Source organism: Oenanthe melanoleuca, chromosome 2 (assembly GCF_029582105.1).
Source record: "Oenanthe melanoleuca isolate GR-GAL-2019-014 chromosome 2, OMel1.0, whole genome shotgun sequence".
Classification (NCBI taxonomy): domain Eukaryota; kingdom Metazoa; phylum Chordata; class Aves; order Passeriformes; family Muscicapidae; genus Oenanthe; species Oenanthe melanoleuca.
In genome coordinates this window covers 118,470,469-118,484,826 of record NC_079335.1, presented here as the reverse complement: position 1 = coordinate 118,484,826, position 14,358 = coordinate 118,470,469, and the positions used below count along the sequence as shown (strand labels likewise).

The window sequence follows — 14,358 nt, the reverse complement described above, 5'->3', positions numbered from 1 at the left end:
AAGTCTTTAAGCTAAATATATAATAATGCATTTCACCATGCAAAGTGAAATCTGCATACTTGCTTGGACCACAGCCACTGAGCCCAGGTTTTACACCCTGTCATGGGTGTCACCTGAATGCCACAAAGAGGTTGCATTTGCAGAGGATACAAACCCTTACTGGCCTCAGTGAAGAGAATTCTTCTTCCAATTGCCACAAAATGTGCTTCACAAACAGTAAGAAATAGATCAGCATAATTAAAAAGCACCATGGAGGGCAATGGCCAATGAAAGGAACTACTCAAAAAAGCTGGTGTGGGAGAGAGTAAGAGAATATGGCAAATTCTGCACAGTTCCTTCAACTGCTCACCTCATCAGCAGAACCTGACAGTCTGCCTAACACTTCTGTTACTTCCTGTCTCTTTGCAGGGGAAAAAAAAACACCCCAGGACTTGTAGGGAAAAGTTTATTAGTGTCTTTCTTTTTCCCTTCAAATTTCTACATCACTATCGCTTTAATCCCTACATTTTTCAGTCTCCATAGATTTTTGTTTCTCTCCAACCCTCCTTCATTGTGGGCTTGCAGGGATAAAATAGTCTTTGACAAAAATTTAATAATTTTTATCTTTTAAATTTTTTTTACTTCAGTGGCAAAGAAGTCTATCACTCTATCAGGGTACTGAAAAGGAAGGGTGCACACAGTTCTCTAACAACAAAAAACAACTTAAGGGCATGAATGGGTCTCCAGAGCCATTGTGTTCTCTTGAGTGACAGATGTCAGTAAGTCAGTACCATGCCTCATGCTGCACTGATTGAAGTTACCAAATCCATCTTTATGTGCAATCCCTAGAACATATGGCAACAATTCACCTTGGCCTTGGTTTAATTAATATTTTAAATTTATTGAACAAGAAAAGTCTTTTCAGGGCAGGAAAGCCTTTGGCAAAAGAAAGAAGAATATTTGCTTCCCATCCAAGGGTTTTTGTTTGTACCATCACAACTCTCAAAGATGAACTATTTCCACAGGGCTATTTGCAGAAGTTCTTTCAGCAGATCAGAGCCCACCCATATGCTGGATACTAACCAACTCTCATTTTAAAAAGTTTTTGATGAGAAGGTTATACAGGCTGGGAGGAGTTGAGAATTCTTCAGTCAGAGTTAATCTTTCCTACTTATTATCCCACTGAGATAAAACATTTCTGCAGGGTGGCCAAATTCAGATTTCTTTTCTCTAAGAACATAACCTCAAGTGCACCAATGTAGGAAGCTGAGGATGAATATTTTTAACCCCTGTTAAGTGTGGAAGGTCTCAGTGGATGGCTGTTGCTAGAACCAAGCCCCTCTTTCCTAATGCTGGTCATATACCTGCCAACTCACCCTACTGTCACAGTGGTCACAATTTTCTCTACCTTGGGTACTGTGTGAAGCCCCAGACACATTTAATTAAACAACTGTCACATCCAGCTCTCTAGACTACATTAACACCTTTTGAAGGCCTGAATGTTAGCAGGTGTGAGGAATGTCCAGGAATGGTTACCAAAGTTGGTGCATAATGTCCACGCACGTCATTGCACATGGTTTCCTTTTGCAGCCAAACCTTTGGCCTTGACTGCAGCAATTTGATGTGGTAATTTAAGCAACAAAAAGAAAAGTCTAATGATGTATATTTGGGGGGTTTCTGGGGTTTCCTTAGGCAACTGGAAGCCGACTTGCACTGATGACTATGACTGTTGTTACCCTTGTGACTGCCATCATTGTTGCATTTGTGTACAGCTGGCAGCTGACTTTGCTTGTCCTGGCCTGCATTCCTTTTGTTGCTGGTGCAAATGCTGTGAATGCCAGCTCTATGGCTGGTCATGCTGCAGAAGACCAAAAAGCTTTGGAAGAGGCTGGAAGAGTAAGTTCTTCAATGTTAACCACAGACCTCTTGTGAGAGATCATTTTTAAGGACAGTATTGTAGTTATATTATAGCTGACTCAATTGTACAAGATGAATGAAGGGTGTTAAGGAGGATGTTTATATATCTTCAAGAAAAGCAAAACACAGATAACACAAACCATCTGCAAATTAGAATATAAAAATGAATTTGACAGCCTCCATAGTGGATTTCTGGGCAATGGCAGCAAAAGCAGCCCCAGCACAGGTGCACCTTGTGTCTAGGGTGAGCAAAGTGGCTCTGCACTGCTCTGCTGCAGCCACAGGGGTTGCAAAATCAGAACTGTTCTATTCTGTCATAAAGGCAAGACATTAATGTGCTCAAGAGTTTCAGGGTACTGTGTTTATTCACCTGGAAAGAGAAGTGGTTGATGCAAAAGAGCAAGCTGTGTCCAGATTACTAGTGCTTGTCCCCGTTTTATTAAATTTGGTTTAATTAATAAGGGCCACAACCCATGGGTTAGGGAAGACACTGCTGATGAATAATTTCACTTCTCAGGACTTTCCTCACCTTGATCTCTACTCTTAAGCAGTCATGTTCTGATCTAAAATAATAAATGCTAAAGCATAAATTAAGTATTCAGAAGATATCTTGCAGATTACAGTTGTAAGAGTAATAAGAGTTGTACCTCTTATTTGTTTAATATCTTTGTTTAGATTTCAACAGAAACAGTTGAAAACATAAGAACTGTAGCTTCACTGACCAAGGAAGAAGCATTTTATGAAAGATATGTTGCTAGTTTGAATCATACATATAGGTGGGTTTTTTTCTTTACAGTACACTTTAGTCTTTCAGATTTACTGTGAATACCTTTCTTGGAACCTAACAAATACCCAAAAGACTGGGAAGAATATCAATATCTGTTCATATAGCTTTGAAATGTGTATAGTCTCTATATTTTAATATACATTAAGTGTAGAGTGAAAAAAACTTTTGAAAGATTTGTCTTTTATTATTCAAGCACTTTATAAAATGCATTGTCTGCATATGTGTTACAGAATATTGTTTGCCTACAATATAAGATATATATTCACTCCTTATCAGTGTATTTCACTGATACTACTTAATTTAGGAACTGACAGCTCCCCCACACCCTTTATAACATAAACTAGTTTTATTCCCCTCATATGACCTTGAACCTTGAAAATAACTTCATACATTTCCCTTGTTTGATCCATTACATCCCACTGAATTCTCTCCACTGAAATGCATTTGAATCACTGTGGTTGCCAGATTTTTCTAGCTCCATTTTATTTAAATAAAATAGCCTAAAATCTAAATTTCTTCTAATGTAAAAGAGGGAATTGAAAATGATCTATTGCAAAAACTGTCCTCAGCCAACATAGTGTTAAAATTCAATACCTGGTGAGCTGCTAAGGACCCACATTTTGGCAGGATGCTTGCTCGGACTGTCACAGGTCTGATTTACAGCTCAGATTAGAAAGGAGATTTCCTCTTCCTTGGAGAGCATCCTAAACAATGGCAGAGAGTTCACCAGACTCTTATTTGTTGTGTGCTCAATTAGCTATACAAAACAAAGCCTTTCCAGAGGGTTAGATGGGGAAATAGTGGCATAGTCTGATGTCCTGTGGGGATACCAGCAATGCCTCCCTGCTCTGCTCAGATGGGATGAGCTGGTGGCAGCCTGCAGGCAGCTCTTGGCCTGCTTATTTTCTTAATACAATGGGTCATATGGAGTAGTTATTAACTTACATCATTCTAACTAACTCCTCTAGTGACCTGCCCTGCTACAAAAGTAAAGGAAGGGCATTCAATTTAACATAACTGAGGATCAAGGATTTCATTGCTTTCTGTCCTGAGGGTGATTCTGTGTCATGAAGCCAGAGGCTCTTGGGGTCTGGCAGGGATTGTTTGTGAGTGTGTGTTGTGGGCTGATTTGTTGTGTTTTTGGGGGTGAGCTGGATTGCTTGAAAATTTAATTCTAGAAGTCTGGCTATCCCCCAGCCAGTGTCTGTTGTTTCTGTTTTACAAATAATTCATGTAAAGTCTCTTTTTTTTAATCAGAAAATCTCTGAAAAAAGCCCCTTTCTATGGATTTACCTACGGAATAGCTCAGTGTTCAGAGTACTTTATTAATGCAGCAGCCTTCAGATTTGGAGCGTGGCTCATTGCTAATTGTCTGACCAACTTTGAAAATGTATTTATGTGAGTATACTTTATAAAACATAAAAATGATCAAAATCAGTACACAGTGTAGTGGTTTCAATGCATGCAAATTATTTTATCAAATTGCAAAGGTAATGGGGCATGGGAATCCAGGAATTCAGTTTGTTGGGAATGTTCTTTGGGCATAAGGGCTGTTTTGGGGGAAGGTACATATTTGGGCAGTGAAACAGTGAGAGTGAGCAGCAAGCTCAGCACACCCACTCTGGAGAAGCCTTTGCCCTTTGACATCCCTTCCAGGAGAGGGTGTTAAAAAGAGAAGTGACATGATACCACTGTTCAGCTGTAAAGCAGCTTTGAGAACAAGCTGACCTTCCTAATACTGGATGGCATCTTGGAGTGTGAGGAGCTCCAGAAATATCATAACCTAAAGATGCTAGAACACTTTATTCTGAAGGGTTGTTTCACAGGAAGAGGAAAAGAAAAGGAAGTAGGAATATGGAAGGTAGGAAAAGAGTGCATTGTTCTACCTGGAATGAACCATATTTTGTTCCTTTTTCTTTAGAGTCTTTTCTGCTGTCGTGTTTGCAGCTATGAATGTTGGTCAGTCTTCTTCCATGGCACCAGACTATGGCAAAGCTCAAGTTTCAGCCCAAAAAATCTTTCAGCTTTTAGACAGAAAACCTCTAATTGACAGTTACAGTGAACAAGGTGAAAAATTGGTAAGGGTTGGTGGTATTTTGCATGGGGGTTTGGGGGGGACGTTTGAGATCTGTTTCTTTGGATTTTGAGTGTATATATTTTTTTTTTAAATAACTAGAAAAAATTTATTTACTGTGAGGGTGGAACAAGTTGCCCAGAGAAGTCGTGGATATCCCATCCCTGGCAGTGTTCAAGGCCAGGTTGGGTGGATCTCTGAGCAACCTGGTCTAGTGAAAAGTGTCCCTGCCCATGGCAGGGGGGTTGGAACTAGGAGAAATTAAATACTAATGCATTTGTCTAATTATTTTGTAAATAAAAGAGATTAGTTCCTTTACGGACAGACACTTTGCAAAAGCCATCCTATTTCATCTGTGGAAACTTTTACAATTAAAAATGTGCTCTTGTGAAGGTCAAAACAAGCTTAGTGAATAATTTAGTTTGCTCTAAAGTTGGGGGAGGAAAGACACAATAAGCAAAGGCAATAAAAAATAAAAAACGAGAAAACATCCAAAGAGCTTTGTTTCTAAACCAAAATCATCATTAAGGAGGCAGACCTCGCCTCTTGTCAAATTTCTGCATGTAATACTTTCAATTTACGTCTTCTGGAAGGATTACAATGACACATCCAGGTTCATCTAAATTTAAAATTCACTTCCCATGTAGGTTTAGATGGTAGCTCCTATTCAAGAAGCCAAATTCAGTTATCTATAAATTCAAGCTTATATCCAGGATTTTCAGCCTTTAAAGTTCTGAGCATGCTTGCATGTTTTCTTGAACCAGGGTTCTCTGGCACAGACATTGAATGACTTGGCAGAGGCCTACAGTAAAATAAAATTCCAGTAAAATAAAACTTAAAATAAGACTTAACATTTTTAGTATAGACTGGATTTAACTGCCAGTGATGCCTGTGACTTAGCAAAGCAAAGCTTTGAGTCCATCAAATTAAGTTTTCACCTTCTGTGAGAGCATCATAATAGTGCTGCTGGCATGTACAGGGGGCTGGCTCATACCCCAAAGAACAAGACAAGCAACAGCCTTGGCATGTGCCCCATTTCTTCCACTTGTGCTTAAATATTAGCCTGGCTAGGAAGCCTAATTAACAACTATCACTGCTTTTAAAACACAGCTTGTCCTCTGTGCCCTGAAGAATTTAGCTCTGCTGTCTTAATCTCTGATTTTGACTTTGTGTTGCATTTGTTCAAATTGTGCTACCTGCACAGTAAGATGAGGAAAGCAAATGACACAATTTATATCACAATTAGAATTGTCTCAATTAAGTATATTAGAAATGAAAAATCTGGATATTTTCTATTTTTCTGAAGGGGGTGTTGGGCACTGGAGCAGCTCCAAGGGAAGTGGTCACAGCACCAACCTGACAGGGCTCAAGAAGTGTCTGGACAAAGCTCTCAAGCACATAATGTGACTCTTGGGAATGGTGCTGTGCAAGGCCAGGAGTTGGATTCTGATCCTGGACAGTCCCTTCCACCTCAGCTTATTCTGTGCTTCTGTTTATTATTTTCAAAGATCAAGTGAAAAATAGAGAGAAGAGATGCAGAAAACTTCTCCAAAGTCACTACAAAGATGTAGTGACTTACAGAACATCCTATAAGTAGTGACACTATGCTCAGTCCAATGTGTCATTTAAAAGAATTTCAAAAGCATTTTTGAAAACACCTTCCCAAACTTTCTCGGATCTCTCACTTTAATAACCAAGTCTTAACAAGTGTTGTTATAGTTTAGGCTAATAAATGTTAATATCATCATGTAAACTCTCTCTGCTTTTCAGAGCCATTTTGAAGGCAACATTGAATTCAGGAACGTCCATTTTGTATATCCAACAAGGCCTGAAGTTCAGGTTTTGCAAGGACTCAGTGTGAAGGTTAAAAAAGGACAGACTCTGGCATTGGTAGGAAGCAGTGGCTGTGGCAAAAGCACATCCATTCAGCTCTTGGAGAGATTTTATGACCCTGTGGAAGGACAAGTGGTAAGAATAGACTTGTGTGGCTATTAATAGCAATTAAATCTACAGAACTCTCTATCTGCCAAGGTTGCAGAGGCTTTCTGGCAGTCCCTCTGTTGAGATGCCTTTTTTTAGAGGTGTGAGTTATTGAGGCTGTGCCTCCAGTGGATCTGTAGATCCCAAATGCCCTGTGCCTTTGCCCACCTGTACGAGCAGTGCCATCCATGCTGGCACAGTGTCCTTCCTCAGATCTTGCCTGGGAAAGGAATGACCATGTCTGACTGCACTTCCTCCCCAGGGCTCCTCACACCCTGGTCAGACAGGGGCATAACACAAATGTATCTTGCTTGTCAGAGTGTAAGTTGTCTTGCTGATGTGAATTAACACATTAGGGACACAGATACATGCTTCAGATAACACAAATGTAATCTCATATAGTTGTTGTTGTGTCACCATCAGGAGGTCCCAATGGGCTTTTTGGTACAACCCCTGTTAATGGATATAAAAAGTCAAAAGAAACCTCCTTTGGAGGTTGTAGGATCAAAAGGCCTACAGCTGAAAATATTTATTTTTGTGTTCAGCTTCTTAAGGGGAAGACTTTCCCATGAGCTTCCAGGTGCTTCTTGTGGTCAGTAGGGCTGGAAGAACTGCAAGAACAACCTGAAACCTGCATGCTGTTTCTGTCTGCTAGCAAATGGAAGCAAAACAACACAAAATTACAAATTAATGCAGGAAAATATTTCATCTATTCTGCTGGTTCTTTTCCGTGTAGCATGCAAAAAATTTACTTGATTACATCTGGTAAAATTACACATAATTTGCTTTCTCTTAGAATTCACTTTCCTGTTTATAGCAGGTATGTGTGGGTGAGCTCAGTAGCCAGCTTGGCATCATGTTTCTTTTGCTTTTTCTAGCTAGCAGATGGATTTGACACCAAATCTCTGCATTTACAATGGCTGAGGTCCAGGCTGGGTCTGGTGTCACAGGAGCCCATTTTGTTTGACTGCAGCATTGCTGAAAATATCCAGTATGGAGACAACAGCAGGGTGGTTAGTCAGGAGGAAATTGAAGAAGCAGCTAAAGCAGCAAATATTCATGCCTTCATTGAAAAACTGCCAGAGGTAAGAGACAGTGATATTTTCTTCACAGTGATATCATATATTGGAATGTTATAGAGATATCAATGTAGTGCTCACTTGCATAGATCAAATTAAAAATAAACACTTTTGTTTCCCCTAATATAAAAGCCATTATGTTTTCAAATGCCAGTGTGTTTCAAGCTCAAAATTCTTTTTAGTTTGTAAAAAAAAGCCAATGTTTCCACTATTACAGTGGTAGACAACCCCAAATATTTGAGGGGTGAGAGGCAGGTGGGGAGAGGGAAATGAGGGGATGTTTTATGTATAAGTGCTCATAATAATTTTTTTATATATTTTTCCTTTGACAGCAGAAACTCTTCAAGATACTCTGATAAAGACATTTTATTTTTCTAAAAAACATTTAGTAAAGCAGAGCAGTATATTTCTAATTGAATGGATATGCACAGGGAGTGTTTCTCAATAAATATAAAGGGGCAGTAAATCAAAAGTGAATGGCATGGCATTTGACCTTCATGCCTGACAAGAATTTGGTTCTAACAAGGAAAAAATGCTTTGATAGCTTGTTTTCACTGTGGTTCTGGGTACATGTAACTGAGGTAATGATGCTGAAAAATATTTCATTTTCATTACTACTAATAATGTTTGAGATTCTTATTTCACAAGCAGCATCAAATTCTTTGTGCATATGTCAGTAAGCATTAAATTATTAGTTAATATTATGATCATATGCTCTTTGGATGCCTCATTGCTATTCAGAACCTATTCCAGCCTTTGAGGGAGCAAATTTTCAGTCTGGGTATGAATATATGTGGCTGTATTTATAACTGCTTGTACTAGAGATGTTTATAAAGCCTTAGCTTTCTTAAAACCACTTGCACTATTCTTCCTTTCAAGATGAAAATGCCCAACTTTTATAGCCATGAATAAATTTTACTTCTCTAATCTTCCTTCTCTAAGAGTATTCACTGGTGATCTTTTTTATTTTTTAACATCCAGAAATATAATACCAGGGTGGGTGAGAAAGGAACACAACTTTCTGGAGGCCAAAAACAAAGAATAGCGATTGCCCGTGCTCTGGTCCGTAATCCTGCTGTTCTGCTTCTGGATGAAGCCACCTCTGCTCTTGACACAGAAAGTGAAAAGGTGAATAATGATTATTATGTGAAATACTTATGCCTAAGTGCGTGGCTAGCTGCTTTCTGTCAAATAGAATTAGAGCAAACATGCTACAAATGCTCAATTGTGAAACAAATCAGGTATATCACAGTAGCTTTCCCACCTGAAAGGTTTGAATTTAACTATTCTAGAAAGCTGTTTACATTTACTAAACAAAAAGTAGAAAAAACCTAAAACTCTTAAGTATAAAACTCCACATTGTTCTGATACTCCTTAGCTGTCTTCCTATCAGATATATTTGATGGTAAATACTGAATTTGTGTTCTGACCTGAGTTGGATGCCCAAAAACCCACTTTTCCATGTGTCCTGGTTTGTAGGACAGGTATCTGCCAATAAAGGCAGAAGCTTCTCTTTGAAATGGAGAATGTAAACCCCCTCCCTCCAAATTAGGATAATTTTGAAATTAAGGGGCTCTCAGGCAAAGATATGGGAATTAGGAATAACAGTTCTTTACTAGGAAAATTAAAATAGAAATACAGTATTACAAAGAACAGTCCCAAAAACACTGACAGAGTCAGAATACAACCTGACACCCCATCAGTGAGGGTGCTGGTAGCAGTCCCATTAAATGGTGGCTACACTGCTCCTGCAGTGGCAGATGTGGTTCAGCTGAAGCAGTGCTCCTGTACAAGGTGCAGTTTTCCTCTGAAGCTCCAGGAATGATGTGGAAAATCTGGTGTTCCTCTGGAATCCAGTGGAAAGACGGTATCTTGTTGTCTAAAATCTCAGTTTTTATCTAGGTAGGAAAGGCTTGGCTCCTCCCTCTTGCTGGAGCATCTCCCAGTGAGGTGATGTAATTTTATCAGTCATGAAGTGGGACTGAATGGGCCAGCAGCAGATGATATCTTCCTGGAGGGAGGATGGGTTGTGGAAAAGATAAAAATGATTGCCCCACCTGGTCTTAAAGATGGCCCATTAGCAGATGGTATGTGCCACGGAGATAAGGAATCCCTACCCCACCGGGTTTTTACAGACAGTGATAGAATACACATTTCTGGCCACATCAGCCCAACACACCTTGTCTCACACTTGTTTGTTCAGGCTCACTGACCTCAGTGAGAAACCCTGCGTGCACTGACTTGTACATCCGTGGGACATGCATTCAGGTGATAAAGAGTGAGAGCTCAAACGTGGCTCCCAGGACAAGGGAAGCCTTTTGAGGGGCTGAGCATTGCTGTGTTGTCTGTGTGCAGGTTGTGCAGAAGGCTCTGGATAACGCCCGGCAGGGTCGGACCTGCATCGTCATCGCGCACCGCCTGTCCACCGTGCAGACAGCCGACACCATCGTGGTGATCCACAACGGCAGGGCGGTGGAGCAGGGCACCCACGGCCAGCTGCTGGCAAGGGAAGGACACTACTATGCCCTTGTAAATGCACAAGTCTCTAATTAGTGCTGCTTGCTGAGCTGGCCTTTTTTATTTTGTTTTGTTTCTTTTGCGGGAAGACATGAAAAGCTGTGCAGAGGGTCACTGCTGGCTGTGCCTGTGCTGAATGAGCAGGAACTGTGCTGCTGCCTCGTTGCTGTATCCAGTGTGGCCCTTGGCCCACACATCCATGGGGATGAGCAGTGCATGCCCGGTGCTGGGGCACAGAAGATGCACAGGGGAGTCCTAGAGACTGGATGACTTGAGCAGTTTGGTGTGCCACATGCTCTGGAGGGTGTCAGACCTGGTGTAGTCTCACCCACAGCTCAGGTGGGTACCCTGCTATCCCTGTCCCCCCAAATCCTGGCCCACACCAGCTGCCATAGACCAAGGTGGTAACAGAATGACAGCAGTTAAGCATCACAGATGAACAACAACCTGGTGCTTGGGGCTGCTCTTTGAGTTTCTTCACCAGCCAGATGAAGTCATAAGGTCTTCTTTAGTTAAAGATGATTATAAATTCTTATTGAAAACTGAGATTTAAAAAAAAAAAATGTATTAAAGAGAAGGATGTTGACTCATGGGCTTGTTTTTTTCCCTACTTTATGCCACATTTCTTATATTACTGTGCTTCACACATTTCTTGTTTGCCTGGAAAGAGAGACAGAGACTAGACAAAGCAAAAGTAATAAAATAGGTATTTACTGAAAGGATAAACTTTGGGCAGTGCAAGAGCCTGGCCAGGGCTATACCCAAATCAAATCTAAGATGGATCCTGGTCACAAGTCTCTACACTTTTGTAAGTTTTGGTTCATCTACATATTGGGGTCAATTATCCAACCACAGCCCCAGGCTATGAAGTCTCATCTTCCTGGCTTGCCCCCTTTCCCTCACTGTTGTTTATGCTTTTTGAGCACCAATTGTCCTTGATTCTCTAGCTAGACAGGAATTGTTTTGTCTAACTACCCTTTGAAGAGAATTTACTAACACCTAATCTGAAGTTTCAGTGTTACACACTAAGCAGCAGAGATTCTGAAAAATATAAAAGCTAAAACCCAAGGCATCACTTGGATATTAAACACTCTGTTTCAGACAATAATTACAATAGTTACAACCTTTCCATATCAAGATAAACTGCATAAAAGATACCATTTTTTTGTTTAGTATTTTTTAAATGCTGACCTAACAGAGTTTAGTCATTCTTTGTATCCATCAAGATAATTTTAAAAGTTTTGTGGGAAGCTGGGATGGCATCAATTGGCATGGCCTTCTGTCAGACATGCAAACAGCTTTTCTTTAAAATACAGGGAAAAGGAAAAGTTGTTTTCAATATAAGTTCATTTCTTTTTAGTAGTCATGGTACTTAGTGCCATGGTTTAGAAGTGGGTCTGACAGTGTTAGGTTAACATTTAGACTAGATCATTTAAAGGGTCTTTGCCATTCTAAATTATTCTGTTTTCTATGAATAATTTCAAAGATTTTTTTTTTTAAGTGTTGGCAAGGCTTGTTTATACATGTGTTTTAATAATTTGTTATTCCTCTGATATATTCCTCAGGGTGCTGCAATACATCCTTTAGCTGTTGAAGACTCTGTAGTCAGAGTGACTCAGCAGCTGGGATTTTTTGGCTGGTTAAACCAAATTGCAGCATTTTAATTTTCCAAGGCTTTACACGTGGCTTTGGGCTAAGATTTATAGCCTGGAGCAACCTGCAGTACTTTATAATTTCCAGATTGCAGCAGACAAACTTACAGTAATTACCATCTCCTTTGCTCATTTCAATTATTTTCCTGCATTAGGACCTACAAGGGGAATAAAACACACAGAATGAAATCTGATCTCAGGTTTGCCAAAATAAATACAGTTGTTCTCCCTCACAGTTTTTCTCAGAGACTGTTTCAAGAGGAATTTTTATTCATTCAGGCACCCCTCTTGTGTGATCTCTTAATTTTCTTGTAATAGGCACATACTATGGAGCTGCTGCCCTTATTACATTTCAAATTATCTAATGTGGGCTCAAATTAATTCCCTTTTCCCTGACTTGTTTCTGCACTGGACTTAAAATTATAAGCACTAGATTTTGATTCTCAGTTTTGAAAATAAAAAGGGGAAATAACTTCAGTGTTCATTATCCATTCAGTTCAGCATCCATTACTTTCCAACTTGCTGTGCCTGCCTACTAGCAGACAGATGGAGCTGGATGACTTTACTGACTCCATGTAATTGCAACCATGTCCTGGTTCTGGCCAGGACTGGGAGAGCCAGGAGACAGCCTGGTCAGGACCCAAAGGTTATTCTACACACCTCATCATGGCCAGGGGTGGGGCAATGGAGTTTCTTCTGGGAAGAAGTGGTTCTTGGTCGAATAAGTGTGGTTTTGTTATAGAAATATAGCAGCTTGGCCCCCATTTAAGGCCCATCTGCTGCCTGCAACCATGGGCACTCTGCCCAGGAAACTTGTCTTTTCCAAGGAGAAACAAACAGCTTACCTAAGGGAGACCAACAAGAAAGCTGGGGAGGGACTTTTTACAAGGATGTGCAGTGGTAGACCAAGGGGTGATGGCTTTAAACTGAGAGAGTAGATTAAAAGCAGATATTGGGAAGAAATTCTTTACAATGGGGGTGGTAAAGCACTGATATGGGCTGCCAGAGAAGAGTGGATGCCTCATCCCTGGAAGTGTTCCAGGCCAAAGTGGATGGGGCTGTGAACTCAGTGGTCTGTGGAAGGTGTTCCTGCCCATGGTGGAGAGGCTGGGACTGGGTGATCTTCCATGTCCCTTCCAACCCAAACCAAACTGTGATTCCATGGAGAGCAGAAAAATTCACACAGTTTATCTGGAGATGTGGTTGTGTCTTGCTGAAGCAGGAAATACAGTGGCAGCTTTTCCAAGGTTTTTCCAAACTCTTCTGTTTCTTAATGGATTTGAATAATAATAGAGGAATGTGGGCTGGCAATCACTAGAGCTGTATGCAAACTGCAGATAAACTTGACAAAACAATGGATGAAAACCTGTACTTTACCTCTTTCTGTGTATCCCTGCTGCTGTATGTAGACAAACCAGACTTCAGTAAAACACATCTCCATGTCTGAGACGTTAAAATATTTCTAAGATTATCAACATAGTAAAGGAAAACAGTTGGGAAACAAGGTCACAAACAGCATCTCTGTAGTTTCTTCTTCCAAAGTGCCCTTGAAGGGCTTATATCAGGTTTAGTCCTCATCCCTAGGTACTTGTAAATGACTGATAGCTTTAGATGCAAAGGTAGAAGAATCCAGTTGCTTTGTTATCATTTATTGCCTTCCAGCTGCCCTATTTATAAGCTTCACCACAGATTGGCCCTGAGATTTTCCAGGGTTATGGCTCTCCCTGACTGTTCTCTTCCAGTTGTCTGGACTGCTTTTCCTCCTCAAGCACCTTGCCTAGCACACATAACAGATGCTGCACCATGTGATCTGGTAAAAAACACAGAGAGAGATGAGAGGGGAAGTGACAAAAACAGCAAAGCTAAAGGATTTCTTTCTGCAATTAGCAGAAATTTATCAGGAGAAAACTGGTCACTGCATTCATTAAATTAATCCTTTACACAGGATTGCTTTCATCTGCTTCTGTGCTGTGTCTTGTTATCCAGAGTGCAGGCAGATCCTATCTGCCTGATACCCTAGCAATTATTTCATTTTAGCATTTACTGCCTACCTGGTTCATCAGCAGTTAAGTCCAGAAACTGAAGCATATCTTTTCATTGGAAACCATATTTTTTTGTGCCTTAGGGAAGCTCAGACATCCGCTGAGGTTATCCCCTGCCTGCTCAGTGACATCAGCATCCCAAGCTCCAAAGCAAACTTGCTAAGCCTTCCTGTAATTCTCCTGAAAATGCCAGGCTACTGAATGATTTCACAGAAAGATGTTTTAAAGTCATGTTAGCTCAACAAATAGATTTTGTGGAATTGTTTAAATTGACCAATATACTTTTCATTGCACTGTTCTTTCCATAGGAGTAACATTCTCATTTGTCTCT

The 14,358-nt window shown here is 40.3% G+C and overlaps 1 protein-coding gene across 3 annotated transcripts in view; it reads left to right on the top strand.

Annotated features, from left to right (window-relative positions):
- The window catches only part of ABCB5 (ATP binding cassette subfamily B member 5), a 36,200-nt gene extending 22,726 nt beyond the window's left edge, over window positions 1-13,474 (top strand). The window contains exons 23-30 of one of the 3 annotated variants that reach the window (XM_056484981.1): window positions 1,672-1,875; window positions 2,572-2,672; window positions 3,941-4,081; window positions 4,605-4,761; window positions 6,528-6,725; window positions 7,616-7,822; window positions 8,798-8,944; window positions 10,172-13,474. In XM_056484981.1, the coding sequence (XP_056340956.1) occupies window positions 1,672-1,875; window positions 2,572-2,672; window positions 3,941-4,081; window positions 4,605-4,761; window positions 6,528-6,725; window positions 7,616-7,822; window positions 8,798-8,944; window positions 10,172-10,369 (1,353 nt within the window). In that variant the 3' untranslated portion in view covers window positions 10,370-13,474. The remainder of the gene's footprint in view (window positions 1-1,671; window positions 1,876-2,571; window positions 2,673-3,940; window positions 4,082-4,604; window positions 4,762-6,527; window positions 6,726-7,615; window positions 7,823-8,797; window positions 8,945-10,171) is intronic. The other 2 variants (XM_056484983.1, XM_056484984.1) reach the window with 2 other exon arrangements.
- The last annotated feature ends 884 nt before the right edge of the window (window positions 13,475-14,358 follow it).